Below are 27775 nucleotides of genomic sequence, written 5' to 3'. Positions count from 1 at the left end.
AGATTTCAGGTGAGCTTCTCTGGGAGTCAAATTCATCTGCAAGGTGCCACCTCCTGCCTGGGGTGGGAGCCAGCAGGGATCCTGGAGCCTGAAGCCCTTTGCCCTGTGTCTGTGGCCCAGAGCCTGCCGGCATGCTGTCCCTGCTGGGCAGATCACAGAGGTAAGGTGAGGGGCTGGCTCTGGAGGGGAGACGAAGCACTTCTTTAATCCTTGAATGTTCTGAGAACCTGGCAGAAAGGAGCCATTCTGTGTCTGTCCTTCAAAGGACGTCTCGGGGGTTTGGGGCTCTTTCCCACTAACACTTCCCTGAACTCCCCCTCAGGCCTGGGCCTCAGGAGAACAAGGGCTCGGGGGTGAGGAAAAGATGAGGGTTTGGTGTCTGGGATGAAGGCCTGGGTGGACGGCAGCTGGGGGCTGAGACCTCCTGGCCCAGACCTAGCTGTCACCTTCCTGGACCTGGACCCCTGTATTTGCACTGACCCTCGGCTCCACCCACAGTGAGCTTCCTCTGCATTGGCAGTTATCTGCATCTGCATTTCAGGATGCTTGCTGGGGGGCCTGAGTGACTGTGAGCGAGTCCGGCTTGGAGTGACAGGTGGCTGTTCCCCTCTACAGACAGAGGGTTACACTCTCCAACACACTGGGGTTGGGAGGGAGGCAGATGTGGTCTGGAAATGCTTTACATTTTACTTCTCTGCCTCACCCTACATGCTTTTGGGAGATTCTAATACCTCTGGGTGCCCTCCTCCCCACCTGTCCCCACCCCTCCCCGTGGCCCTGGAGCCAGCCAGCAGAGGTGGGGAGGGTCCCCGGTGTCCCAGCACACTGTGAAGAGGAGGCAGGCAGGCCGGGCGTGGGGCCACTCCATTAGCTGGGGACCCTGTGCATGTAGCAGGCGAGGCAGCTTGGGGGAGCCCCAGGGTATGGGTTGCCTGGTGGGACAGTGGGTGGTGCTTCTGTCACAAGGCTGGGGGTCAGTGGTTGCTCTGAGCATCCCAGGCTCAAGGGTTCAGCTCAAAGTCCTTGAAAGAGGGGGCTCCTGAATCACTGAGCTACCAGAGGAAACTCCACCAACTTAACCATCTAGTTCTGACAAGTCAGTTCAGCCAAACTGCCGAGTCTCATTTCAGGAGATGGCAATCAGATCGGCTTCCAATGTGAGGCCGAGCTTGCGTAAACACGCAACGGGGTATTTAATGAGGAGTATGCCTGTGAAATCAGAAGATAAAGCGAAGGCTAATGATTAGAGCAAACCATAAACCCGCTTCCGAGTCTGTAAAACTCAGTCGAGAGGACTTCCAGAGGGGAAGCTAGAAGGTTCTTTTGCTAGAGTGCAAGCCAGCAGTGATGGTGGGAGAGCTCCTCCTTGTCTGCAGTTTGAGCAGGTGCTCAGGGAGCTTCTGTGTGGGGTGCGCAGCCGCAGGAGGGGAAGTTCTAGTTCCCATGATTCAAAGCCAAGGGAGGGGAGAAGAATGAGACATTAGTTATGTGGAGTGTTGGGGAAAGCTGGGATTCAGGGTGCAGTTAAGTTTATGAGTGAAAAAATAAAACACTGAAGACAATTACCTGAACTGGAGTCTAATCATGCCCACAACCAGGAATTATGATTTCTACTAAAACACGATTTCTTCCCCTAAATCACCCTTGTTGTTATCAGAGAGCCAATTCAGACCAACTTATTCGCTGCATTCAGTCCAGCTTCAGTTTGCACTGGTTGCGAGAACAGCCACCCATCACATGGGCTCTTTAACCCTGGTCTGCTGGAATCTCATAAAGATTCTCCAGAGCGAACTTTAACCAGCCTCTCAGGGCAGAGACGCCAAGACACACAGTCACCGTCAGGCTTTGTCTGCAATACCTGCAGATTCGGGTAAACTCCCCAAGTTCTTGAGGTCCCCAAAGTGTCTTGAGGTTCTTCTTGCCATCTCCCAGGAAAGCAACCTTCACTCCTCACTGGGAAAGACCACTGTGAACCGTGTGAGTGAGCAACGGGCCAGGTGACTTTCCAAGGGGCTTGTATAGATGTCAGAGTCAAACTTCATTCCTCGAAGTTGCCTGGTGACATCCGGAGCCTGGGCATGTCCCTCTCAGACAGCACATTCCAGTCAAAGTCTTGGAATAAAGACTTGGTTAGTAAAACCACAAGTGGAAATGGGTCTTATGTGCCCTATTATAAAGAGAACGGATTCTTATTGAATTCATGCAAACAAACATAGCACCATGAAAATAATACTCACTCACTAAAAATTGCCAGATTATGGAGGGGTCAGACAGAAAGAAAAATATAGAGCAAAGGAAAAGCCTTGTCCATTTAACAGGGTGAAAAGGACCAAACTCCAACTCTGCATTGGACAACAAGAGTGAGCAATTAGCGTTCTTTAGACTGGCAAACACACTTAGCTTTAAGAGACACACTTCCAACAAGGCGCAAGACTTTTCCTAACCATTCTAATTTCATTTTCCAGCTTCTCTGTAATAAAAGACCAAAAGCGGGCAAACTTAAGACTCGTCTAGCAATCAATGTTTCAGAATTAGTTCTCAGAAATTTACACTTTAAAAATGGCCCAGATAAGTCCCTGAGGCTGTCGTGGAGGTATTTTAAAAGGCAGGGGACCCGAGCGGGATCAGAGAAATCCCCAGTGACCTACGTATATTAGCTGGACTGGCCAGACACAGACAGTGCCCCAGGCCCTGGGGATGAACCCTGTCGGCCTTCTCAGGGAAGATCATAATATGCTGGGTGCTCCTGGGCATGAGTGGGCACAGGGGTTGTGCGGAAAATTAACAAACGTTCAGTCAGTCTCAAGGTTAGTTTCCTCTTGTGGAAGTTCTTTTAAAATCATTATCTTCCCAATGGGCTTAATATTAACCTTCCCATTTCTGTAAGTACTTGCAGATAGAGACTTTGTATTCATTGCATGCCTGCAGGAGTACTAATGAGGGCTTCGGTCTGGGAGTGTTCGGCCTTGGAGGCATGATTTCCTGTGTGTAGCTGCACAGCAGGGCAGCTTAGCAGCCGGGGCCCAGAAGAGCAGCAGGGGCTGCGGGAGGAGCAGAGAGTGCAGCAGGGTGGGTTCCAGGTGGGTGCTCTGGTCGATGGAGGTCTGCATCGCATTGGGCAGGCGGCAGCTGTGGGAGGAGGGGAAATACCCAGGCAGTGTCTGAGCTGCGTGGGCTGTGGGTGGGCGGAGCAGAGAGAAGAGTCCACAGGAATGCAGGGCCGAGGGGAGTTCTGTCTGGCCCTGGCGCTGAAAGGGCAGGCAGCCCAGATGCAGGCAGCCGGAGCAGCAGAGGTGGGGAAGAGAGAGAGAGGGCTGGAGAGGGGAGCAGCAGAGGGGAGAGAGACGAGTGGAGAAAAGACCTGGGGGCACAGCGAGGCAAGGCCCAGCTTCTCACCACAGGCCACGGCTCCTCCTTTTCCCTTCATGGTGGCCAACCTGTGTCGGAGGAACTAGGACCTTCCCCAGTGTCACGGGAAATGCGCGTCAGAAACACACGTGTAGGAGGATTTCAGCTATAGTGGCAGATTTATCGGAGGGAAAACACGAAGGGCTGAGGCAACGTCTGATCCACAACCAGGTGGTTCGGCTCCATCTGGCTGCGGAAGTCCAGCTGCCGGGGCTGCAGGCCGGCGCCTGCGCCTGTGAGGCCCAGGAGGGCCAGGACCCAGAGATGCAGAACTCCTCTGCGTCTCATTTCCCCGTCAGCATGTCCGCTGCCAAGGCTCGATGGTGCCTGGCCCGCGGTTGGCGCTGGGCTCTGGCCCACACGGCTGTAAAGGGAATGACAGCCCAGGGCCTTTGGGTCACTTGCCTGTGCTTCCTTGGGCTTGGGAGACAGTAGCTTCTTTGAAACGTTCCAACCCCTTTCCTGGATCCTCCAGGATTTTGTGCCCTTATCCTATTTGATCCTTCCCCCAGATTTTCCCAGGACATGTATGGTTACCATTTTGGTTCCTATAGCACATGTGCCCAGCAAAAGGATTTCCCCGCTCTTCATTGCTCCCCCATCAATCAGGGGGAAGCTGCTGGTTGTTCCTGGGGAGATTGCAGAGCTGGCCTCTTCTGCCTCCTTAATCCCTTTGGCTGTTCCTTCAGGAGCAATGTGGCTGCTCCTTGGAGCGCCTGTGGACCTTTGGTTTCCCAGTTAATCTGGCTTAATCAGAAGTCCGGCTCCCTTCTCTTTCTTTTTCTTCTTCCTTTTAAAAAATCCTCACCCAAGGTCATGCTTATTGATTTTAGAGAGAGGGTGGTGGGTGGGGAGAAGGAGAGGGAGAGAAACATCCATACGAAAGAGAAACATTGATCTGTTGCCTCTCCCAGGGATTGAACTGGTAACCTTTTGGTTTACAGGACTATGCCCGACACACTGAGCCACAGGGGCCAGGGCTCTCTTCTCTTTCTTTAATATCTAACTAGCTGCCTGTGCGGACAGCTGCAGCCACACTGAGTCCCTGTACCCACCACGCCGGCACTGACCACCCCGAGCATCTTGTTTGTTTTCCTTGAATTGTGTGGGCGTTTGCAGGCTCTTCTCGCTTGGTCCAGCACGCTTGCTAGTTGAGGGGCAGGGAGGGGACGACCTGGGCAGAATGGCTGGGTGGGTGACCCAGTGTCCCTGAGAGGCCAGAGGAATGGTGGAAGCAGAGCCAAGACTTCCTGGCCGGGTAGGCTCTGGCATCTCAGCAAGTCCCCGGCTTGGTGATGGGTTTAGGCACAAACCCTCCGTGGCGGCTTCAAGGTTCTGGGCAGCCCCTGTTTGGGGGGCATCTCCCTGGGCTCCCGTTGCTGCTGGGGCCCCAGCCCATGGCTGTGGACTCACTGAGTGTGTGGCCGTGTGGATGGCTCATTGGCCCTCTGAGGGGGCTCCTCGGTCCCCACCATGTGAGCTTTCTCTTCCAGTGGTGCAACAGCTTCCTTGGGTGGCCGTCCCGGGCAGCATCTCCGGGGAGCAGAAGCAGACACTGCAGAATTCTTAGGCCAAGCTCAGAATCTCAGAGTATCGCTTCTGGCACATTCTATTGATCAAAGCCATGCCCTGTGCTTCCCGGTTCAGTCGGCAGTGAAAAGGGCAGCATGTTGATGGGAGGGTGGCAGGTGGGCAGTGGCTGTGGGACAGGCACCTGTGGCCACATTTCTCCTCTGCCACGTCCTGAGATGGTGACAAGGGGGCCTTCCTTTCTTTCTCTGGAGGAAGCCTCTGGGTGCGGGGGGCCCACACTCCTCCCCTGTTATTTGGGGGTGTTGACTTTGGCTGTCGGGACCGTCCCTGTTTCCCTTTGGTTTGGCCTTTACACGATGGCTCTGGCTCTGAGCTCGCTGCAGTGGCGCTGCCTGGCTGGGAGCTGCCCGGCTGGGAGCTGCCCTGCGCTAGGAGCTGCCCCGGGCCTCTGGCAGACCTGTGCCAACCCCGCACTAATCCATCTGTGGGGGCTCCGGAGGCAGGCTCCTCACTGCTTCTCTGCAGGCCACAGAGTCGGCAAGGGGTCTGCGTGGCCTGTTTCCTGAGGACCCAGCCTTTCCCGCAAGGTGCCTGTGTGCACGTGGGCCGGGCCGGCTGAATGGCAGCTCTGTCCCGTGCTCGGCCCCTGCTAGTTAAATGCTCCCCTGCACTCACACCTTGGTATGCTGCAATGCCTCAGGAAGGACCAGGGGACGGGACGACGGATGGAGGAGCAGTGACTGCTGTTGGGGGGACGGATTTACCTGAGGAGTTTGGGTCCTGCACGTGAGCCCCAGGTGGGGTCCTGGGATCAGCTGAGGCAGAAGTTCTAAAAACGCCAGTGGCTGTGTCCAGAGTCCAGAGGACAGATGGAGAGCTTTGTAATACTTGGCCGTTGCGGGGGGTGGGGCAGGGGGAAGTATCCCTTTCCAGTCGATTTTGCTTCCCCCCAGCTGTGGGGCCCTGACAGGAGAGGGAGGGGGGTGGGCGGCCTCCTGGCTCCTTCTCCTGGTCATGCTGGATCTTGGGGGTGGGTTGGAAGCTCCCGAGATTAGGCCTAGTGTAGTTTGTCTAGGTTATGGCTAACGTTGGCTGGCCACTGGGCGATGGTCAGACGCTTGGTTCTGTGTCCTTTCAGAACCACCCGGAAACAAAGGTGCATCCGTGTCTGGTGCGCTGGTCAGCGGGCCTCACGGCCCCTGTGGGACACTGAGGCCACCGCGAGGCCTGCGCGCAGTGAACAAGTGAACACGGCCACCAAAGCCAGAGGCTCCGGGCTGCGCACAGCTGTCGTGACTGTCTGTTGCTCACAATTTTGTATCTGTTTTGTTTGTCAACAGATGCCCAGGAATTCTTCCTGGATGACCCGGGAACAGCTTCACCTGGGGGCACTCTCTGGGCAGCCTGCCGGGGCCTGGGCTCCGTCCTGGGACCTCACGCTCTCCCCGCCGGCTCTAGGGGAGCAGAACCAAACGCCGCACCCAGATCTTGGTTTCAAATGCAGGGAGTCTGAGGCTCCTGCGTGGGCCACCCCCTAAGGGAAGGGGGCACCGTGAGACATGGTTGAGCGACAAGGTCCTTGGGGATCGAGGTGGCCTCTCCCGGCCGCAAGCACCCAGAAGCTCGGCCGTATGGTTTACACTGTCCAACCATGTTTCATGATTGTTTCCTCACAATTACTGGCTTTCAAACTTCTTTAGCAGCTGAAGTCTTTTAAAATATATTTAAAGTTTATTTTTAAAAACCGTTTTATTGACATGGCATTCACATACCAAACAATTCATCCACTTAAACTTGTGTGAGCCCTGGGCTCTCATGGAAGGCGGACCACCCACGAGTGGCTCCTGGTGCCAGAACAGGCCCAAGGGGGACGCCCTACCTCAGTCCCGAGGGGCGGCCACACACACGGGCCCTTCTGGCCAGACCACCAGTCTCCCCGAGGCCACCGCCTTCCCCGGCCGCTGCAACCCCCATGGCCCTGCTGACCCCACGGGTGGGCATTGGGACCAGAGGGTCTGGCAAAGGAAGGGCCTCTCTTTAGAAACTGGGGTTTTGCTAGAAGACTTTCTGGTTCTCGCTGGGCAGCTGCAAAGAACCGAGACGCGTTCACGGTGACTCAAGGCCAAAGGGGTTATTGTGAGTTTCACACCGATGGTCCGTGTGGGCAGAATCTCATTAGACTCCTCTGCAAGGAGCCAGGGAACCCACAGGTGCGTGACAGGGAGCTTCAGGAGCTTCATGGTAGATGGCAGGGAGACCAGTCAGACCAAGGTCCTGGCAGGCGTTAAGCCCAGCAGGGCTGTAACCCCCATGGCTCCGTGGCACTCAGGTACCTGGGGCGGCATGCTGCTTCCCTGGGAGCGTCCCGTGAGCTCAGTGGAAATGACCACAGTGCAGGAGGCCTGTGACCCTGTGACCACAGTGTGGCCTTCTAGAAGGCCACTCTGGCATTTGGAAAACTTGTCCCTTTTCACCCTGATGTCGGTGATTGGGCCCCTGGAAACGTGCACCCTGCTGGGGCCCCACTCCTCCGCTGTCCCCCACCTGCTCCTCCTGGTCACTCCTCTTTCTGAATCTCTCAGGGTCCCTGTGCTGCCTCCTACAGGCCACTGCTGACTCGGGCTGGCCAGGGTAGCCTGCCCCATCTGGCCCACCCATTGCTATTCTATCGCTTGTTCCCACTTGTCAAGGATGAGGTGGGGGGGCATCGGGGAGGGAGTTATGTGGAGAAAGAAGGTGAGGTGAGGGTAGGATAAGCTTATCTAGAGTCCGCCTCGTTCTGTGCAGCGTTTTGGTGTGCGCTGTGGGTGCGTGTGCTGTGCACACTCTGTGTGTGGATGTGCGCAGTGTGTGTGGTGTGCATGAGGCAGGGACCGTTTCGGGGCGCTCTGCTCCGGCTGTCCCGTGTCTCTGAGACCGCACTGCCGTGGAAGAGAGGAAGGGGAGGGAGGAGGAATAGGTTCACCTGACTCGGCCAAGACCGGGGCAGCAGGTTCTAGAACAAAAGGTGACCGGAGGCCGGGGACATGACCGGATACAACGCACATTAAAAACACTTTTCCGCTCTAGTGCTAGGACTGCAACTTGGATAAATATTTCACTTACAAGGGCAACAAAAACTAGCAAATCAAAATAAGCACAAGGAGAGGCGCAGGACCTGCGTAAGGAAAGTGACACACACAGACTTCTCGCTTCCCGCGTGCGACCCAGGCCTGTCTCCGACCCCTACAACACCCTTTGCTTCCCTCCGGGCACACCCTCAGGGTCCCTGGCCTCCACCCGAGCTGTCCCCTCCCCGCAACGGCACCGCTCGGGCCTGACTTGGTTCTTTCCACCAGGCATCTTTGCTGGATGTGTCTTGGCTCTTTTGGTGCTCCAGGAGCACCCCCCCAACATATGGATGGACACTGACACCGTGTGGCAGGGACAGTGTGGCCTGCTGGTTGGTGTGTGTCTGGGCTGCAGGCCTGTGGCCTCAGGCCAGACATGTGCCCTTCCCATGCCCCGTGGGTGCCAGAGACCCCAGAGCACAGCAGGTACTGAGATGTGGGGGCTCTCGGTGACTGTGGGTCAAATCCCTGGACACATGCAGTCTGGACAAAGGCTCTGTGACTTTAACCCAGAGGTCAGAGGTGGTGCAGCGAGAACACCAGCGACAGTAGGGACGGCCCACACCACGGGGCACCCTGGTCCCAGCATCTGATCACAGTGTTGTCCTTGGGTGTCCCAGCTCAGGGACCACTGCCTGGCACCCAGGAGGCCCTCTCAGGGTCCCCTACTGTGGGGACAGAACTCCCGGAATAACACCTCTCAGCCTCCCCCGAGAGGTGCCCCTGGGGTGTGGTGTCAGGGGTCTTAGGCCAGTCTCCAGGGGACCCCTGACCTGCTCTCAACCTGTGCCCGTCAGACCCCCCCTTCCCAGGGAATGAATCTACCTCTTGGCTTCTCCTGGCTCCTGGGCAGTGGGTGGGCCATGCAGGCCAGCACACAGTAGGGATTCAATAGGAGCTGTTATGTGGATGATGCTGAGCTGAGGTGGGTAGAGTAGATGGCCCTGGCCACTCCTGTCCCCTGCCTGGGGACTCACTGGTTCCCCTGCTTACAGGTGCTTCTGGACCCTCCTCCTTCTGACCCTGAGTGTGTTCCTGCTGACCGGCCTCCTGCGCGTGGACATCGACATGCTCACACCGTGAGTGCTGCGTTGGGTACTCTGTGGTCTGGGTGCTGCTCCTCCCAACCCAGAGCAGGGCCCCCTCCTGCCCACCTCCTGGCACTGGCAGTGACCGTGCTGGGTCACGCCTCCTGGCTGGGCCTCAGTCTCTTTTCCATAAGGAAGGAGGGGTAGGTCCTTCCTTTTGGGGACCCAAGAGCATCCCAAGGTCTTCCCAACGAGTCTGTGGGCACTGAGGGGGGATCTGGGAAGGTGGGGGTAGGCTTGGGCTGGGGAGGCCTTGGCAGAGCCTCTGTGTGCAGATGGTGACTGGGTGCTGAGAGACAGGGCTGGGGTCCATGGGGTCCATGGGGTCTAAGATCGGGACCCCTGCTCCCTGCCTGCCAGTGGTAGCTCCTCTGTGAAGGGGTCCACGTGGATGGCTGGCTGCACGGGGCCCACGGTTTAGCCTGGCTGCTGGGAAGGCTTTGGGGCCCCAGGCCATCTCCCTCTGCCCCCACCCCACACCCCTGGTTGGATTTCCATGGGAGATAGGGGGCTGCCAAAGTCCTGTGGGCCTCCAGATCCAGCAAAGTCCTCCGGACCTTGCCCCCCACCAGCCTGGGTCACTCTTACTGGCCCTGCTTTGGGGCCCTGCTGCTCTAGGCTTTTGGAGTCCACAGCTGGGTGGGCCCCAGCCTCCACTCGCTCTGCAGTCAGGCCGGCCCTGATATGAAGGGCAGCCAAGAAATGCCAGATGTGTGGCCCAGGTCACAGGGCCAGAGCCATGCCAGGTGCCAGACAAGAACTTGCGGGTTTGTGGGAGGTGCCAGGGCCGGGGGGCCCAGCCTGCACTGTGTGGGGAGCAGATGGGGCAGCCACTTAGGGAGAACCGTGTCTGTGCCAGCCGGCCCTCAGGGATGCAGAGTTGGGGGCTCCCTAGGTCAGGGAACCACAGTAATGGGGCTGGGGTTGGGGTGTCAGCAGTGTGGGGAGTGGGGTTTGGGGGGTCACTGGGTTGGGGATCACGTGGTTGTGGGGAGCAGGTTGGAAGGTCACTGGGTTGAGGTCTCTCTGAGGGGGGTTTCTAGTTGGGGGGTGCAGGGGTCGTGGTGTCCCTCCCTGATGGCAGCATGCTCTCCTCCCAGTCTGCTTGGGGGCCAGGCTGATGGGCCCCCCATCACCAACGTCATGTTCCTCAAGACGCATAAGACTGCCAGCAGCACGGCGCTCAACATCCTCTTCCGCTTTGCCGAGATGCACAACCTGTCTGTGGCGCTGCCTGCTGGCTGGAGATTCCACCTGGGCTACCCCTGGCTCTTCCTGGCGCGCTATGCGGAGGGCGCCAGGCGGGGTGGCTCACAGCGGCGCTTCAGCATCATGTGCAACCACTTGAGGTTTAACCTGCCCGAGGTGCAGCGGGGGCAGGCCCTCTGCGGGTGGGAGCTGCGTGAGGGAGGGGCAGGACTCAGCCCCAGGCTGAGAGGCACTTCGTGGCTTTGGAGTGTGACCCCGGGGCGAGGTGTCAGGGCCTGGCCACTGGAGAGACTAAGGTGGTTGGGGTGTGTGTGGCGCCTGGCCAGAGGAGGGGCCAGTGGAGGTCCCTTGGGAGATCCTGTCACCCCGCCCCCCACCCCCATTGGCAGGCACCTGCAATTGCTCTTGGAATCAGACCCAGGCGTCCCCACAGCCTGCCACCCCTCCTTCTCCTGCTTTCTCTCAGCTCCCAAACCTCCCAGTTTCCCCACACCCAAGACTTTTCAGAGGCGCTACCCCCTTCTGCACGATGCTCTTCACACCTCCTCCTGAGGGTCTTTTGGGTCTCAGCTTAGAGGCCACCTCCTCCTGAGGGGCTTCCCTGACTTCCCTTCTGGGAGGAAGCAGAGACAGTGGAGGGAGTTTAAAGGAAGGGCCATGGCCAGGTTCAGGTGTGTCAGGGTCATTCTGAACATTAGGGGAATGTGGAAGTCAGGGGAGCAAGGCGGCCCCTATGGGATGCAGGGAAGTGGGTGGGAGGGGCGCCGTGCAGGTCCCAGTGTGCTGTGGGCGGGTTGGGGGCGGGTCGAGAATAGGCCACCTGCCCCCTGGGCCTGTGGAAGAAGCGCAGAGCGTCACCAGCCCTCCTTCTGTCTTCACACAGGTGCAGAAAGTGATGCCGAACGACACTTTCTACTTTTCCTTCCTCAGAAACCCCGTCTTCCAGCTGGAGTCCTCCTTCGCCCCGACGTATCCGCGGAAGAGAGCTACGTGCGCGCGCCTGGCGGACGTGGAGGCGCTTCCAGCTGGTGCTCATTGTCGAGCACTTCGACGAATCCTTGGTGCTCCTGCGGCACCGGCTGCGCTGGCAGTTGGACGACGTAGTCTCCTTCAAGCTCAACTCGCGCAGCCAGCGCAGCGTCGCCGGCCTGACGCCGGAGGGCCAGGAGCGTGTCAAGCACTGGTGCGCCCTGGACTGGCGCCTCTACCAGCACTTCAACCGCACCTTCGGGGCCTCGGTGCGCGCAGAGCTGGGCCCACGGCGGCTGCGCGCGGAGGTGGAGAGGCTGCGGGCGCGGCTGCACGAGCTCACGGCCCTGTGCCTGCAGGACGGCGTGCCCAAGAACAAGACGCAGATCGCCGACCCAAAGCTGCTTCCCTACCAGTCGGGCGAGGCCGACATCTGGGGCTACAACCTGAGGCAGGGCCTGGACAACGAGACGCTGCGCATGTGACGGAGGATGGTTATGCCCGAGCTCCAGTACATGGCCCACCTGTACTCCCTGCAGTTCCCCGAAAAGCCCCCCAAGGACATTGCCTTCCTGGAGGCGTAGCCTCTCTGTGTGACACCAGCCCCTCTGCAATCTTTCTGCCAGGCCCCGCGCACAGCCTCAGGCTTGGGGCGGCGCTCCTGGGACCCCAGGTCTTCCAGGTGAGCCCCCCCCCCCCCCCCGTGAGGACTTGGCGAGGGCCCCACACTTGGACGGTAGGCACAGGTGACTTGTGAGGATACGAACCTGTTCATCAAGTACAAAAGTCTTACAACGTAGGAAAGTGCGGGAGATGTAACTTTGCAACAACCTGACGCTTGTCAGAGAGAACACGTGTGGACACGCCGTCTGTCAGAAGGACAAGCCCAGGGGCCTCGGAGGGGCCAGAGCAGCAGGACCATGGGTCCCTGATGGAGGTCGGAGTGCCTCCCCTGCATCTGCCAAGGGCGCCACCAAAGGCTTTGGAGGCGGCATAGGGTTGGGGAGCTGGGACGAGGGGCCAGGTCCTGGAATGCTCAGCTTCCCATCTTTGGCGGTAGGAGACTTATTTTCCACCGAAAAATGGTTTTACGCTGAGAAATGTTCAAATCGTTTATGAGACAAATGGTGGAGGGTAAGTGCTACAGCTCCGGTGGGATCACTGCCCGCACAGGTGAAAGGGAACACCTGCAGGAGGGCTGCCCTTGCTTGCTCTGGAGACCACAGTGGATACAGTCCTAGAAGAGGGCCGCCTGCAGGCACCCCCATTGATTGCTTGTGGGAAGGGAGGGAGGACGTCCTGCCTGGCCAGACGTGGTCCCTGGGGGCCCAGCGTTAGAGTGGGGTACACACATTCAGCGCCATGTGCCCTGTACCCTTCAAAAAGCGGGGCTCCTGGAGACACAGAACTGCCCTCACACGCTCAGCCTCGAGGTGCAGCCTGGCTTGCCTGCTGGGTGCTGGGGTCCCCTTCTTTTCACATCAGGGCCCCCAGCTCGGAAGAGCCCGGCAGCTGGGCTGGGCACGGCACCTGCTGCAGGTGCTCCTGGGTGCAGGTGTGTCTATGCTTGTCAGGTGACTCAGCATGTCAAAGAAGGGGAGATTCTCCTCCCCACCCCCAAATGAGCAGAGCAGGCTGCAGCTTTCTTGGACACTGGTTTATGGAGACAACTTTAAAAACAATGAGTTTTTAATGAAATTAGAGGGCATATTGAAGTAAATTTGAAAATAAAAGAATATTTGGAAAATGAAAAAGTGACTTGCAGAAAACTGAATAGAGACAGTGAAGAAGACACTGCAAAAAGCCAGGGGGAGCTGGGACCCTGCAGAGGACTACTCATCCCCAGCCCAGAGGACAAGGCACAGCGGAATCCCTCAGGAACGCAGAGAAGGGGACTCAGATCCCAGATGGCTGGCAGGTGGGTGAAAGACAGTTAGAGCCACAGGTAAGAGACTATAGTCAAACGAGAAAGGCTCAGATCAAATTCAGTGCCCTGGGCTCCAGCAACCCCCAAAGAAAGCAGGACCCACAGCTGGGCTGACATGGGCAAGTGCGAACCCAGGCTGAGGAGGAGACGTTGCTGCTTCGGACACAGAGCAGGCTGTGCCGGGGAGGGGACCTCGCTGCTGGTGACCGTGACCACAGCCACGGTCCATCCTCAGCTGCACAGAGTCAGGACGGCGGGGTCACTGTGGCCGTCCCATGCTCGCGCCTGACGGGTTGCCAGGAATATGAGCTGGTACGGGTTTTTGGAGGGAAACTTTTAGGTATTTATTACCATGTAAAGTGCTGTGGTTTGTAATAAGAACTCGGACGTCACCGGTTCAGGTTGCCCACCCAGAAGGCTGAACGCGCTGGTGTGCGGCTCAGCCACTGAGAGCTGGGAGCAGACTCTGCCTGAACCTCCTGTGGGGGGCAGGCGAGGGGGTGCTGGGGACTGGTGGGCACGTGCTTGTATCCGGAGCAGTGGGGGGAGTCCGGGAGGCAGACCCTCTGATTTTTCAGAGAAGCTGGAAATGCAGGTCTTCATGTGAAATCTCCTGTTTAAACGAAGCTGGATCCAACTAAAACATCAAAACCCCGAGTGGCACGTGAGCCGTCTCCTTCTGGGGCTCTGGGGGCACTCTGGTTAGGTGGCCCTGCCTGGACTTGGGGGTCTTTGCACAGGTGATTTGGGGGCTTGGAGGCTCCATTTCTCCTGAGCCCACCAGACTTGTGGGATGAGATGGGTCCTCTCTTCTTGGTTCGGACGGGGTTCCCGAGGCGGGGTGTGTTATCTGCTCCCCTCTCCCTTCATGTCAAGCCCCTGGGCTTTTGCCTGGGTGCCAGCTAGTGGCTAGGGATGGCCCTGGGGCCCGTGGAGGCAGGCACAGGTGTTGTGCGCCTGTCCGAGCAGCCCCCCTAGAACGGGCGGGCAGTCCTGGGGCCGTGCTTGCACTGGGTGGTGAGTGGCTGGTGGCCATCAGGTGAGAGGGCAGCCCACCTGCTCCTGTACACCTTGTGGCCCTGAGGACCTGAAGGGATATAGCAGGTTTGTCATTTCAGTGTGGACGTCCTGTGATGTCTTAGTTTTCCCAGAGCCCCTTTCTCCCATTTCTCCCTTTGAAGTCTGGCTCGCTGCAGGGAGGGGGCAGGAAAAGGAGGGGGGAGGCCCTTTCACTGGCTGCACCTCCCTGAGGCCTGGCCCAGGAAACGGTCACCTGGGCTGCGGTCACCCATGGAGCCACCTTGGGGACAGCAGTGGGGGAGTGGGCAAGGGTGAATGGGGTCAGCTGGCAGGAGGGAGCCGGAGGAGGCAGCTGGTCCTGGGTGGGGAGGGATGCTGGCCTTCCTGGTCTGAGCCAGGGTCCTGAGCACTGATGTGGAACTGGAGCTAATGAGGGCCCAAGAGGCCACATACTGGGTGTGAAGGGGAGGGTCACAGTGTAGTCTGAGGCATCTCTGCTGGAGGCCTGGGGGCAGCTGAGGTCCCCATGCCGCAGGCCCCCTGCAAGGGTGGGGGGAGGGAGCTGGTGGGGGGGAGTGGATCAGCCAGAAGAAAGGAGCCCTGTATGGCCCCATCCTGACATTGGCCCCATCCCGAGTGCCCTCCTGCACCCCCGACTGCTCTGCTGCACAGCTGGCAGGAGGGTCCTGGTCCTGGTGCAGCCCTGGGACAAGGCCAGCGCCCGCCTCCCACCCACACAGCGGGCCCTTGTCTCTGCGCAGCTCACTGGGTCCGAGAGGCAGGCAGGCAGTGCTGCAGGTGCCCCTCAGCCCACTCTGCGGCTTCCCTTCGGTGCCCGGTGAGTCCCCACCCTGCTTCCCAGCCGCCCAGGGCCAGGACCCGGCTCCTGCTGCCCCTGTGGGCTGAGGGCCATGGATGAGTGGATCCCCAGCGGGACAGTTTCCTGGCCAGAGGGGACAAGTGTGGCACTGAAGGGCCTTGGGGGTCGATTCAGAGGATTGGACGGGTGCACCTGGGTGTCCGGGCCCGGTCCCAGTCCACAGAGTCAGAAGGGCCATGGGGGACGCTCCGCCAGGCGGAAGAGTCTGTGATTGAGTCCATGCCGGCATGGAGCCCCAGCGGGGGGACAGAGCCGGGACGCCCCTCTGCCGGTCTCTGTGCAAAGGGCCTTGGCTCCTCGTGCGCAGTGTCCCAGCAGGCTCCGCTGTAACAGGTCCGAAGGGTGAAAGGGGTGCTGCTGGGGGGGCGGCAGTGACCTCGGCTGGCCCAGTGCTCCAGGCCAGGGCTCAGACAGGACAGGCCGCAAGCAGGGCTGGGACAGGCCCCTGCGGAGGCAGATGACCCCCAACACCCTGCGCTGGGCCCAGGGTCAGGGAACCAGGTTCTCTCGGAGGTCCTGTGACCTCCCTGGGCCTCATTTTTCCCTTCTGTGATGTGCCGCCTCCGAGGAGGGCCTGCTGCAGGCGGGGGGGGGGGGGGGGGTCACCCACATGGAGGTGCTGTTTCAGTTAATACTCAGACAGAAACACCTGGCCGCAGCCAGTGCCCCAGAACCTGCTGAGCCGGCCACACTGGGAAGGGCTGACTGCCCGGGAGGCCCTGTTCCTCCTCCTGCGAGGGGGCTCCCCAAGAACTTCGGGGTCTGGTCCAGGTGAGGGTGCCCCAAGGCCCTGTCCTTCTCTGTGCAGCAAGCAGAAAGGTCAGCTAGTCCTGGGAGCCTCCCTCTCCGCCACTCTGTCCCCAGGCTGGGGGTGCGCTGGGCTCCCTGCTTCTCCTGACACCAGCTCCCTGTGGTCCCAGGCCCTGGGGAGCGAGCCAAGTGGAGAGAATGCCCCGCTGTGTCCATTCAGCCCAGAGGGACACGTGGCACCCACACCTGCTTCCTGCTTGGGCATCACTTCCCTGTGGTACAGATGTGGGGTGGGGCCCCATGGCTTCCAGGACATGGGACGTTGCTCTCCGAAGACCCAGAGGCCGTGGCGGGGTGGGCAGGTGGGGGTCTGCTGGGCACACGGTCCTGGGCAGAGGGAGCCCGAGGCTGTGGTGTCTGTACTGGGGACCTCGGGTGTGGAGGTGCACCCTCTCATGTGTCTGAGTGAGGCCCCTGTGGTCTAAGGGTGTGTGTGTGTTCATTCCTGTCACCTGCTCTGCACTCCAATTTCTTCCCAATGTGCTGTGTGTAGGGGCTCCACTCGAGTGCCCCCTGCCCCTCTGTCTGCAGCCCCTGGCCCTTTACTGCCCGGCTCAGCATTCTCACTCATGTCCCTCCATGGGCCCGCCCAGCCCACAGATCAGAGGATGAGACCCCCCCCCAGCTGAGGGGACTGCCAGCCTCACGTGTGCCCCAGCCCTCTGAGCCTCCCTCAGGAGCACTCTGGGCCCCCAGAAAGGCTGCCCAGGCCCACTCCATCCCCCTGTGTCTGAGCCCTCCCTGGGCCAGAGCCCAAGGAGGTTTAGGGAGCTGGGCTGTATGGGGCAGGGGCCCAGGGCCGGGGTGGGTGGGTGTGGGGAGGGGCAGTGGGAGGAGGCACCCTTACCCTTGCTACACATTGGGCCCTCCCTCCCTCCAGGGCTCCGGGGGTCATTGCTTCCCTCCAGTTCTGTGGCCTCAACTCTCCACTGCAGGAAGCCCACCCAGCCTCCCGCTACATTGGGCTCTTCTCCTCTGTCTGTACCAGTTACTCGGGGCTCAGCCAGGGTAGGGCTCCGACACAGAGGGTGCTCATCTTCCTCCCTTCACTGTGTGGGAGCAGCTGCTTTCAAGTTCAAAACCCTGTGCCTCAGTGCACCGACTAGAGCTGGCCCTGCACCCTCCCTTCTCTGGTGGCTCCTGTCTGTCGAGATGGGGCAGAGGCAGGGGCAGGGTGGTGGGGTGGTGGCCTCTCTGGCCTCCTTGGGGCCTGTCTCACTGCTGGGTCCCTACACTGTTCCTGGGTCTCGGGAGGCACACTCAGAGCTATCAGGGGCACCTAGAGGTGGCAGTGGCTCTGCTGGACCTCCCCATGACCCCCAGTCTCGCTCAGGAGCCCAAGGGGCAGTGCAGCGGGTCACCTGCCTGTGCAGATGTCCTGCTGGGGCCTGGAGTTGAGGCTCCTTTTCTGTAGGCCTGCTGAGGACACCTTGGCTGCAGCAGGTGACCCCCCCACCCTGGCTACCCCCCAGAATCCCCCCAGTCTGGCGACCCTGCAGGTCCAAGCAGGGTGGTGGCAGCAGCCAGGGCGCCTTCCTCCTGCGTCACCGGAATGTGTCTGCATCATCTGAATCTGTCTCTGTTTCGTGTCTAAGTGTCTCCATTTTACCCTGTGTCCGGGTTGTCTGTTTCTGGGTCTCTCTGCACGGCTGGCTCCTGATGTTGTAGGGCCCCTATGTGGGGACACTGAACCCCTCTTTGTCCAGAACTTTGGGCTCTGAGGGGTCACTTGGCCAGCCTCCTTCTGGGCAGGTTGTGCTGACGCCCCGGACACAGGGGTGAGTAGGGTCAGGGGCTCTGGCCAGGCTCTCTGCTCTCCTTCTGTGGGCTGTGTGGACAGGAGGAAGGGGAAGCCTCCAGACATTTGGGAGTGCGGTGCAAGTGAAGGGGGTGGGTAAGGACGGAGCCTGGGACAGGGCACTGGGTGGTGGGCGCAGGGAGGCAGCTGGGCGTGGGAGGGTGGGTGTCTGGGCCTATACAACCCCTTTCCCACCAGAGGGGGGAGGGGAGCGTGCCTGGACCAGCCCGCTGACCCGCTTGACCTGGGCCCGCAGAGCATGGGGACCCCGCAAGTCCCCATGCGGACAGTGCTGTTCCAGAGCGAGAGGAGTGGCCTGACTTATCGCGTGCCTGCGCTGCTGCCCTTGCCTCCCGGGCCCACCCTGCTGGCCTTCGCGGAACAGCGGCTCAGCCCCGACGACACGCACGCCTACCGCCTGGTGCAGAGGCGGGGCACGCTGGTGGGGGGCTCCGTGCAGGTGGGTGACCAGGAGGGGGTGGGGGGATGCGCCCAGTGTGGACAGGGAAACTGAGGCCATGCTTGCCTTCTCCTCCCCCTTCCCGGCAGTGGGGCGCCCCTCTGGTACTGGGCACTGCGGCCCTGGAGCAGCACCGGTCCATGAACCCCTGTCCAGTGCACGACACACGCACCGGCACCGTCTTCCTCTTCTTCGTGGCTGTGCGTGGCCAAACCCCGGAGGCTGTGCAGATCGCCACTGGCAGGAACGCTGCGCGCCTCTGCTGCGTGACTAGCCGGGACACCGGGCGCACGTGGGGCGGAGCACGGGACCTCACTGTGGAGGCGGTGGGCAGTGCCGAGCAAGGTAGGCGGGGCACTGGGCAGTATGCAGGGGTCCCCACCTGGAGCGGGTGGGGTGTCTGCACAGTGTGGTGTGTAGCCTCCCAGCGGTGACAGGTGGGAGCGGTCTGGCTCCAGGTCCCTGCGCCGCCAGCCCCACCCTGCCCCACCCCCAGTGGAAGGGTCTTAGACACCATTTGTGGGACTGTCTCATCCCTGACTCCTGAGCCCACAGACAGGTGTTGGTCTCACCCGCAAGAACAGGCTCTTCATCTTCCTGAGCTGTGTCTGAGTCTGAGCCCCCAAACCCTAAGGCCTCCCTCCTTAACCACTTCCTCCTCCTCCTGCGCAGCCCAGGGTGTCAGGCAGGTCAACCTTACCTCAGGGCTTTTCCTCCCCAAGGGCCTTGCCACCCACTGCCCTCAGGGGCCACCCCAGCCCTGGCAGGAGGCAGGCTCTGAGACCTGCAGCAATTAAAGAGCTACCTGCGGGTGTAGACCCCACCCAGGGGGCTGGGGCCCAGGGTCAGGAGGGACCGCCCAGACGGGTCCTGAAGTCCTCACACCACACCCCCTCGGCTGCCCCTGTCTGGACAGCACTCATGTTGGGCACAGTCGTTGGCCGTCACCTGTGTTTGGGGACTCGCCACCTGTGCATGTGCTGAGAACATGGCCAAGGGGCCTGCCTGGGCTCCCTGCTCCCTCCAGTGCCCTCAGGAGGCCCGTCCAGCCCTGGAGGACTCAGGGTGGCCAGAAGCAGGGGAGGGAGGAGGCCGGGTCAGCAGGCAGCTTCCTCACAAACTGCCCCCGTCCTCCCCACCCCCATGACCCTGGCTGTCTGTTCCCATCTGCAGACTGGGCCACTTTTGCTGTGGGCCCCGGCCATGGCATCCAGCTGCCCTCGGGGCGCCTGCTGGTGCCGGCCTACACCTACCGCGTGGACCGGCGTGAGTGCTTTGGCAAGATCTGCAGGACCAGCCCCCATGCCTTCACCTTCTACAGCGATGACCATGGCCAGACCTGGCACCACGGCGGCCTTGTGCCCAACCTGCGCTCGGGCGAGTGCCAGCTGGCCATGGTGGATGGAGGGTGGGCCGGCAGTGTCCTCTACTGCAACGCCCGGAGCCCCCTGGGTAGTCGCGTGCAGGCCCTCAGCACAGACGAGGGCACCTCCTTCTTGCCAGGAGAGCTGGTGCCTACCCTGCCTGAGACTGCCCGGGGCTGCCAGGGCAGCATCCTTGGCTTCCCAGCCCCACCCTCCGGCAGGCCCAGTGATGAAGGGTGGTCCAAGGTCTCCAAGACAACCCCCTGTCCTCTGAACCTCTGTGCTAGAGCCCAGGAATCCCCCAAGGGGGGCTCTGGAGACACCCAAGGGGGTGGGGGGCTGGGCAGGACAGAGGGGCGTGGGGATGGCCCAGGGGACCCTGGCCCCAGGGAGCCTAGCCCAGGGCCTGGGTTCCATGGGGTCAGGAGGGACTGGACCCCACAGCTCCCCAGACCCCCTGCCACCCTGACTCAGAGTCCCACGTGGCTGCTATATTCCCACCCAGCAGGGCGCAGGGCTCGGCTCCATATGGGTGTCCGTCTGAATAGGTCCCCCCTGGACTCCCACAGCTGGACAGAGCCCTGGGTGATCTACCAGGGCCCCAGCGGCTACTCAGACCTGGCACTCATTGGGCCGACCCCAGAGGGTGCTCTGACCTTCGCCTGTGTGTATGAGAGCGGAGCCAGGGTGTCCTATGAGGAAATCTCCTTCTGCATGTTCTCCTTGCGCCAGATCCTGCAGAACGTGCTTCCAGGCCCCAAGTTGTGCGGCCCAGGGGAAAAGCCTCAGGCCCAGTGCTGGCCCTCCTGAAAAGCTCTCGCACCAGGCCTGGGCCAGGCGCCCCGAGGCAGAGGGAGGGGTCGGGGGCCTGGATGGAACTCTGGGGCACCCCCCACCCCCTGCCAGAGGCGCCTTTTCCCCTTGGCTTCTTCCTGCAGAGCCGTGAGGGGGGTGTTTGTGAAGGGCCCCGTGCAATGACACAGAAGCTCAGTTCTAATATTTTCAAATCTGCAGGGCTCGGCTTCCAGCAGGGGCGTGTCGCTGGAAGCCGAGGGAGTGGGCTCAGAGCTCCTGGGGCGGGCAGTGGGGCGATGGCGATGGCCACTCGGGACCCTTGGACCATCACAGGTACCTCACCGTCCTAGTATTTGGCCCTTCAGTCGTGCTCTGCTTTCTGGCTTCTGACGGGAAATAAAGGGGTTGCGACTTTCTGTCCAGGGACGTTTGTTTCTCTTGAGCTCTTTCCTTGTCAAAGCCCTGGGGAGGCCCTGGGTCCCTCGCCCACTTCTCTGACCACCGTGCCCCCAATCTCATGGCATCAGCGCCCCCCACCCCCTTGGCCAAACCCCCCAAAGCCAGGGCGTCACAGGTGGGGGCAGGATGAGGGCAGGGAAAGCAGGCCCCAGGGCGGCCCCAGGTCTATCTGTGATGGCGGGGGCCCCCCCCCGCCCCCCCGCCTCTGCGCTTCCCACTGGAGGGCCGGGAGCAGGGTCACCGTCCAGGACCTGCCCCCACACCCCCAAAGAAGCACCTTTTTCTTCTTCGTTTCTGGTTATGAAATAAAATATGCTCATCGTGGAAAATTTGGGATATGTAGGAAACTATAAAGAAAGAGTGAAAATGACCCCACCCAGATCCCTGCCCTGGCCACAGCCATGCCGATCTTCTGGTGTTTCTTTTGTTTCTTCTTTTAACACGCCCCACCGTGTTTTAGCACAAGTGCCTCCTGCCTGTCATGCGCCAGGCAGCTGCCATTAATGGCCCGTCACCGTGCACCTGGGTGTCATTCCTTCTCCAGGCCCCGGCTGGCTGCGCTGCTCAAGAGGTGGCCTCCAGGAAGCCTTGGAGCCCCCCATCCCCTCGCCCACGGCTGCCCAGGGAACTCAGGACGGCCAGTCCCCACAGGAGCAGGGAGACCCCTATCGTTCACCTTCATCCTCAGTTCCCTGAGATGGTGGCTGCTTTTTGGGAGTCACTGCTAGGCTTCAGGCAGTGGCAGGAGGGGAGCCTGAATCCAGGGCCCCTCAGAGTCCCCTACCTGCCTGCACTCCCCCAGGGATGCCCCCTCAGGCCATGCACCCCTGTCCCCTAGCCCTGGGGTACAGCTTGTCTGCAATAGTTCAGGTCTTCTGTTTTAAAATCTAAACCAGCAAAGGTGGGGCAGGGGAGGGGTGGGGGTGGGCCTGGGGGCACCGAACCAACAGGCATGCACAGCCCCTGTCTTGTCATTCAGTTCTGGACTGGGTGAGTAATGCCCCCACATTCACATCCACCCAGAACCTCAGACTGTGACTTACTTGGGAACAAGCTCTTTGCAGATGTGATTAGGGGAAGGACTGAGATGAGACACCCTGGACAGGGGTGGGTCCTGTCGGGTGGGGGTGTCCTTGTAAAAGACGGGAAGGACACTGGGCAAAAGGTGCTGAAGGTGGAGGCAGAGGCCCGGAGGAGCACCTGGGGCACCTGGGTGACTCCAGGAGGACACCCCAGCCACACCTGGTGTCAGACTTCTGGCCTCTGCAGCTGGGAGAGAATGACCACCTATCGTTTAGGTGCCTGATTTATGGCAACGTTTGGATGAAATTTGACTTCTCACCAGAAACCAGGGACACTGGGGAACAGTGATGGGGCCCTTCAGAAAGTGCTGAGAGAAAGTAGCCACCAACCTAGAATTCTGTGCCCGGCGGAACTGTTCTTCAAGGGTGAAGGGAAAATAGCGGCATTCTCACAGAAACAAAAACGACAGTCTGTCCCCAGCAGGCTCACTAAGGAAGCTGGAAAAGTCATGGAGGGACGGAGCCTGCGGAGGGAGTGTCGGTAGGACCGCCGTGGCGTGCACACCGCGGAAGCTGGGTGGGCCCGGCTAGGTGAGTGGCAGTGTTTCCAGCCACGCAGACTTCGATACGCAATAAGGTCAGCATGAGCCGAGGGGGCAGCAAAGGGGACGGAAGAGCTCAGAGACCCTGTCCTGCCCAAGGAGGGGAACGCACCCACTCAAATGTTGGCTGAGGCTGGAATCTCCAGGGTAAATGCTGGGAGGCTAGAAAAACCGCATAATCCCCAAATTAATAGTGGTGACAAATGGGGAAATAAAATAGGAAGTGATCAACTCAAAAAAGACAAGGAATGAGAGAAAACACATTGAAATGCAAAGCTAAAGAAAAAGCAAATATTAAGAAGCCAGTGGCTACACAAACGTATCAGAATCACACTGATGGAAATTGACTAATAGTCCAGTTAAGAGACACAATGGTGGTGGCAGGAAGCGGCGCAGCAGTGACAAACCCTGCCCCAGGCCCACCTGTGTCCCACGGAAGGCGAGGGTCCAGCAGAGCGAGGCTGAAGGCTGTGGGGAAACCAGCCTGTGAGCTTGTCGACCGACAGTTGGGGGCACTGTGCTATCAGGCAAGGACCTTGAGGCCAAAAATTACCAATGTTGACAACAGGAAATCATAATGCTGTTAAATTTGTGTGTACCTGATATTACGCCTCAAAATATGCAATCAAGTAGATAGGCCCCTTGGGGAAAATAGGCTAAGTAGCAAGGTTTAGACCCAAGCCTGTCAGGGCTGACAGAGAGGCAGGCAGCAGTAACACCAGCAGGGGCACGGCAGGTGTGGCCACCTTGCCTGGCAAGCTCCACTGTATGGACACCAGCAGGAGGCACCGTCTTCCCAAACACACCCAGATGCACAGGTGTACTTAGGTTGGATCTTATAACCAAGTCCCCACCGACTTCAAAAGTTTTACAACCACAGCGAAAGCCAGGAGCCAGGAATAAAAACAAAGGATAATTGAACATCTTCGTGTGTTCGAGAAGTAAGAAACACCATTCTCAATGACTCACAGTTCAAAGAAGCCATAGGGGAAAATGGAAAAGACTCTGAAGTTCCTTGTGCAAACACTGTGCACAACGTCGGGGATGATGCTGAAGCCTGGAGCCGGGGAGACGCACGGTTAGATCAGAGGCAAGGAGCCGGTCGCTGCTCCCCTGGGGGATGGGCAGCGAGCTGGGCCCAGAGAAAGCGGAAGGAAGACCAGCAGAGCCAGTGGGACAGGCAAATCCTGCACGAGAGTGAACATGGGCCGAGGCTGGGTTTAAAAATCGATAAACTCAATAACCCCTGACGAGGCTGATCATGATAAATGAAAGGGAACACAACACCCAAGGCCAGCAACGAGGAGGGACACAGGGGCCCACCGACACTCACAGGCTTCAGGGGCGCTTGAGGGGCAACTCACACCAATAAACTTGAACGCTCAGGTGAAATGGACAATTTTGGGGAAAATATGACTTAGTAGAAGTGGCACAAGATGAAAGAGAAAGTCTGGAGAATCTTGTTAAAGAAGGTGAATCCCTGATGTAGCACCCGCACACTGGGAGCCCGCCGGGTGTCTGCAGCTGTGCTAAGGAACTCCGCCAGCTACTGGGCTGGACTGGGCACATCGTGCCCGGGTGTCCCTGCAGAGAGCCAGGGGCTGATGCTGGGCTGGGGAGGGGGGATGGGGGGGCGGGACAGGCTCAGGAGCCGCTCGCCCTCCTGGGAGGAGACGCCCTCAAAGAGCTCAGGAACTGGGCACGTTTTAAGACAGAAAGTTAGCCCCGACAGGGTGGCTCAGTTGGTTGGAGTGTTGTACCAGGCACCAAAAGTTTTTGGGTTCAATTCCTGGTCAGCGCACGTGCCTGGGCCGTGGGTTCGATCCCATGTCAGGGTGCGTACGGCAGGCACCCGATCAGTGTTGCTCACACCGATGTCTTGCTCTCTCTCCCTCTCATCAATGAACAACACATCCTCGGGGGAAGATTTAAAAAAAAAGAAGTAAACTTCAAAAAGTGCACTCAGACACCACCAACAGCACCATCCGTGAGAGGAAAGTTTGATGACAAAAGTTGACATGACGCCTTAGGAGGATAAAAAAACAAGCCACAGACTGGGAGAAAATTCTTGCAAAACTTGTATCTGATAGTTTCACTCTGTGAGAAGTTCCCAGACTGGCTTCCCCAGGGACTGCACCATCTGTGCACCTTCTTTGGAGAGGTGTCTGCTCAGGTCTTTGCCTAATTTTTAACTGGGCTGCTTGCTTTTGTAGTGTTGAGTTTTAAAAATAATTTGCATGTCATGTAAGTATATGAAAAGATGCTCTACCTCACAGTCGTCAGGGAAATGCAAAGTGACAGCGAGATGTGGCCGCACACCAGAGACGAGGACAGCAGGCGTGCGGAGAGCTGACGCCAGGGGCCGGGAGGCTGTGGAGCAGCCACTTGGGAGGCAGTTTGGTGGCTTCCTACAAAACTGAACTTGCCCTTAACCTACGATCCAGCCTTGTGCTCCTTGGTGTTTCCCCCAGGGAGCTGAAGACTTAGGTGCCCATGGAAACCTGCCCGTGGATGTTCGTAGAAGCTTTGTTTGTAACTGCCCAAACTTGGAAGACCAAGACGTCAGGTCCTGTAGCCCGTGGCCCTGGTAGCAACCACACAGCTGGACCTCCGAGCCCTGGAGGGAGCCCCAGGGTCCTGCCCCAGCTGTTGGAGGCCCAGCGGCCCCCATTAGCCCACAGATTTGGGGACGCGTGGTAGCCTGGGTTGCGTTCTCATCTGCCCACACTTACCTTGGCCTGTAGATGCTACGGGGGTTAATTGTATGTGTCAACTTGGCTAGGCCACAGTACCTACATATTTGGTCAAATGCTAGTCTAGATGTTTTTGCAAAGTTTTTTTTTTCTAAGATGAGATTAACATTTAAATCAGCAGACTTTGAGTAAAGCAAATGACTCTCCATGATGTGGTGGGCCTTGTCTGATCAGGTGAGATGTAGGAGAAGAAATGAGGTCCCCAGGGAAGAGGGATGAGCTGCAGCCTCAGATCTTCCCTGTGTCTCCAGCTGCCGATTCCTTAAGTCAGTCGCCGTGCATGTGTCCTGTACCTTCTGTCCCCCTGGAGAGCTCTGGGCGGCAAGGGGACCTCTCCCAGGGCCCGGGGCCTGTTCACGCACCAGTCCCCTCCGAGCTGCAGGCCGCCACTCGGGCCTTCCCCCTTCTGCACCTCCTCCAGGGCCCAGCCCGCCAAGCTGGAGACACACTGCGCTCCCTTCTCAGGTGTGGCCAGACCCGTCCCTTCGGTCCTCTCATCCCTCCTTGGGCACTGGGGTGTCGTGCATTGCTGTACAAACTCTAAACATTATTTTAACAGTTGAATAATATCCCGTATCATGATTTATTCTTAGAATTTAGATTGAGACAAAAACATGAAAAACCACCATGAATTTGTACCCAAGGCGGGGGCCCCCAACACTTGAGCCCCCAGGCAGCTTCTGCCACCTGGGCCACCCTCCAGGCTGGCTCCATTCTGGCTGAAGACCAACAAGAGCTGAGTCCGGGGCATCTGTGGCCAGCCCAGGACCCCTGGCTTAGAGGAGCCAAAGGGGTGGAGGAGGCTGGGAAGGGGCTCTGGGGTGGGCAGAGCAGCCCCTCCAGGATGGACATGAGGCTTCAAGGCCATGTGCCTGGACATGTGGCTGCCTCTGCCTAGAGTCTCTTCCTGCCTGAAGGGCCCACAGTTCAGCCACTCTTCCTCCGCTGAGTGGCTCTCAGAGGCACCCTGACACATGGGGAGTTTAGGGCACCCCACTCCGTGGGAGCTGAGGGCAGGGGGGAGCCCCTCATTCCTGTTCACAGAGAGCCAGTGGGCTCGGGAGCCACACACAGGCCCCCACAGGCAGGTAGGGCCACGTGACTGGGGTCAGAGGGTACAGGACCCCCAAGAAGGGCTTGACGGAGCCCATCAGGAGGCTCCAGTGTTGGGGTGAACACTGTACTGGCCACACTGCCTTGATCACCCTCAGGAGGACCCCACACTCTCAAGTCTCCACAACTCGAAAACCTCCCCGCATGCGAACGACCCATTCACACTAGACAGCTGGCCCAACTAGGGATGAGACCCTAGAACCCAAGCACTGGCCCCAGCCCTGCCCCAGGGCGGATCCCTTTGAGACCCTGGCCTTCCTCTTGCCAGGATCCCTTGGCCGGGGCCCACCCTGAAGCCCTAACCTCGAACTTCCTGTCTTTCCTGTCCCCGGAGACCTGGGGCTGCTAAGCCAAGGTGTCCAGAGTGACAGAGGGGGTGGGCAGTAGTTGGCAGTGAGTGTGTCCCACCGGGTAGAGGGGCTGTGGGTGGGCAGAGACCAGAGACTGGTGGGGCCCAGGCTGTGGGTGGGCACTGCCACTCTGCCCTGCCCTGGACCCCTGCCCGCCAGGGCCCTTGGGGCCTCGTTCAGGAAGCCCAGCCCTGGGGCGACGCAGGGACAGACCCTCCGGAGTGCGTGGGTTGGGGGTGGGCGAGACGCCCCAGCCAGGCCGTGACACATGCAGCTGGGGCAGAGCCAGGGAACGGAAAAAGTGAGTGGTGGCAGGCGGCAGGCGTGTTCCGGGAAGGTGACATGCAAAGTGCTGACGGTGTCCGCTTCCACTTCTTATCTGCGGCCGCCACCGCTGGCAGGACGAGGCCGAGGGGCCACCGCTTCCTCCCTCCCCCTGGGTGCGCTGTTGTCTTTTTGCATGGGTGTGATCTCATGCTCTTCAATCAACTAGATTTGTAGATTTAATTCAGGTAGTTTTGACGCTCAAATCGTCTCTCTTTTCTTCTGACGGGGCCCCAGCTTGGTTCCTTGTCTCTGGCTCTGTCTTTGGTCCTTGAAGCCAGGTCCCCGTGGCCCAGCCAGGCCCCTGCTGCTCCTGCTGCCTCCCTGCCCCCAACACAGTCCTCTGCGACCCTAGACCCAGCGCTGGCACCCAGGGTGAGGCTCCTATTTTTGCCAGTTGCAGGGTGGGGGTGGTATTCCAGGTGGGGTCCATGGGTCAAAGGGCAAATACTTCCCTAACTGCTAGATGTCACCTGCTGATCCTCCAGTTTGGTGCTTCCACCGTGCTGCGACATGTGAGGGCCACAGCGCCAGCAGCGTGGAGAGCTGTCTGCTCACCAGCCCACGGGCACAGTGTGACCTGCACTTTTTTTACTGTGAGTAAAACTGAACATGCCTTTGTTGTTTAAGGAATGAGGAACAGCACACATACAATTCACACGTGTGTGCACACATGTGGTGGGTGCCTGTGTGCATGTGCGTGTGGACTGTCTGGTCGCACCTCCTGCGCATCTTCCCTTCATGCCCGGAGCTGCTCTCCCCGCATTTCTGAGGGCCCTGT

The 27775-nt window shown here is 59.4% G+C and overlaps 2 protein-coding genes across 6 annotated transcripts; both read left to right on the top strand.

Annotated features, from left to right (window-relative positions):
* GAL3ST2 (galactose-3-O-sulfotransferase 2) lies at nucleotides 1–12074 on the top strand. The gene is made up of 4 exons (XM_053919420.2): nucleotides 1–160; nucleotides 9047–9130; nucleotides 10240–10504; nucleotides 11232–12074. Exons 1-4 carry the CDS (start codon nucleotides 132–134, stop codon nucleotides 12072–12074), a joined length of 1221 nt encoding a protein of 406 aa, XP_053775395.1. The 5' UTR covers nucleotides 1–131.
* Nucleotides 12041–27346, top strand: NEU4 (neuraminidase 4). Of its 5 annotated transcripts, none has more exons than XR_008426237.2 (6): nucleotides 12041–13235; nucleotides 18009–18212; nucleotides 18302–18557; nucleotides 19386–20704; nucleotides 22337–22443; nucleotides 27272–27346. XR_008426237.2 is itself a non-coding variant. In XM_024564305.4 (4 exons), exons 2-4 carry the CDS (start codon nucleotides 18012–18014, stop codon nucleotides 20384–20386), a joined length of 1458 nt encoding a protein of 485 aa, XP_024420073.2. In that variant the 5' UTR covers nucleotides 12041–13235; nucleotides 18009–18011; the 3' UTR covers nucleotides 20387–20937. The 5 variants fall into 5 exon arrangements, 1 of the variants encoding a protein (XP_024420073.2); XR_006656063.3 differs by having other exon boundaries at nucleotides 27232–27338; XR_006656065.3 differs by having other exon boundaries at nucleotides 22334–22443; nucleotides 27232–27338.
* The last annotated feature ends 429 nt before the right edge of the window (nucleotides 27347–27775 follow it).

Source organism: Desmodus rotundus, chromosome 2 (assembly GCF_022682495.2).
Source record: "Desmodus rotundus isolate HL8 chromosome 2, HLdesRot8A.1, whole genome shotgun sequence".
Classification (NCBI taxonomy): domain Eukaryota; kingdom Metazoa; phylum Chordata; class Mammalia; order Chiroptera; family Phyllostomidae; genus Desmodus; species Desmodus rotundus.
This window is presented reverse-complemented; position numbering and strand designations above follow the sequence as displayed.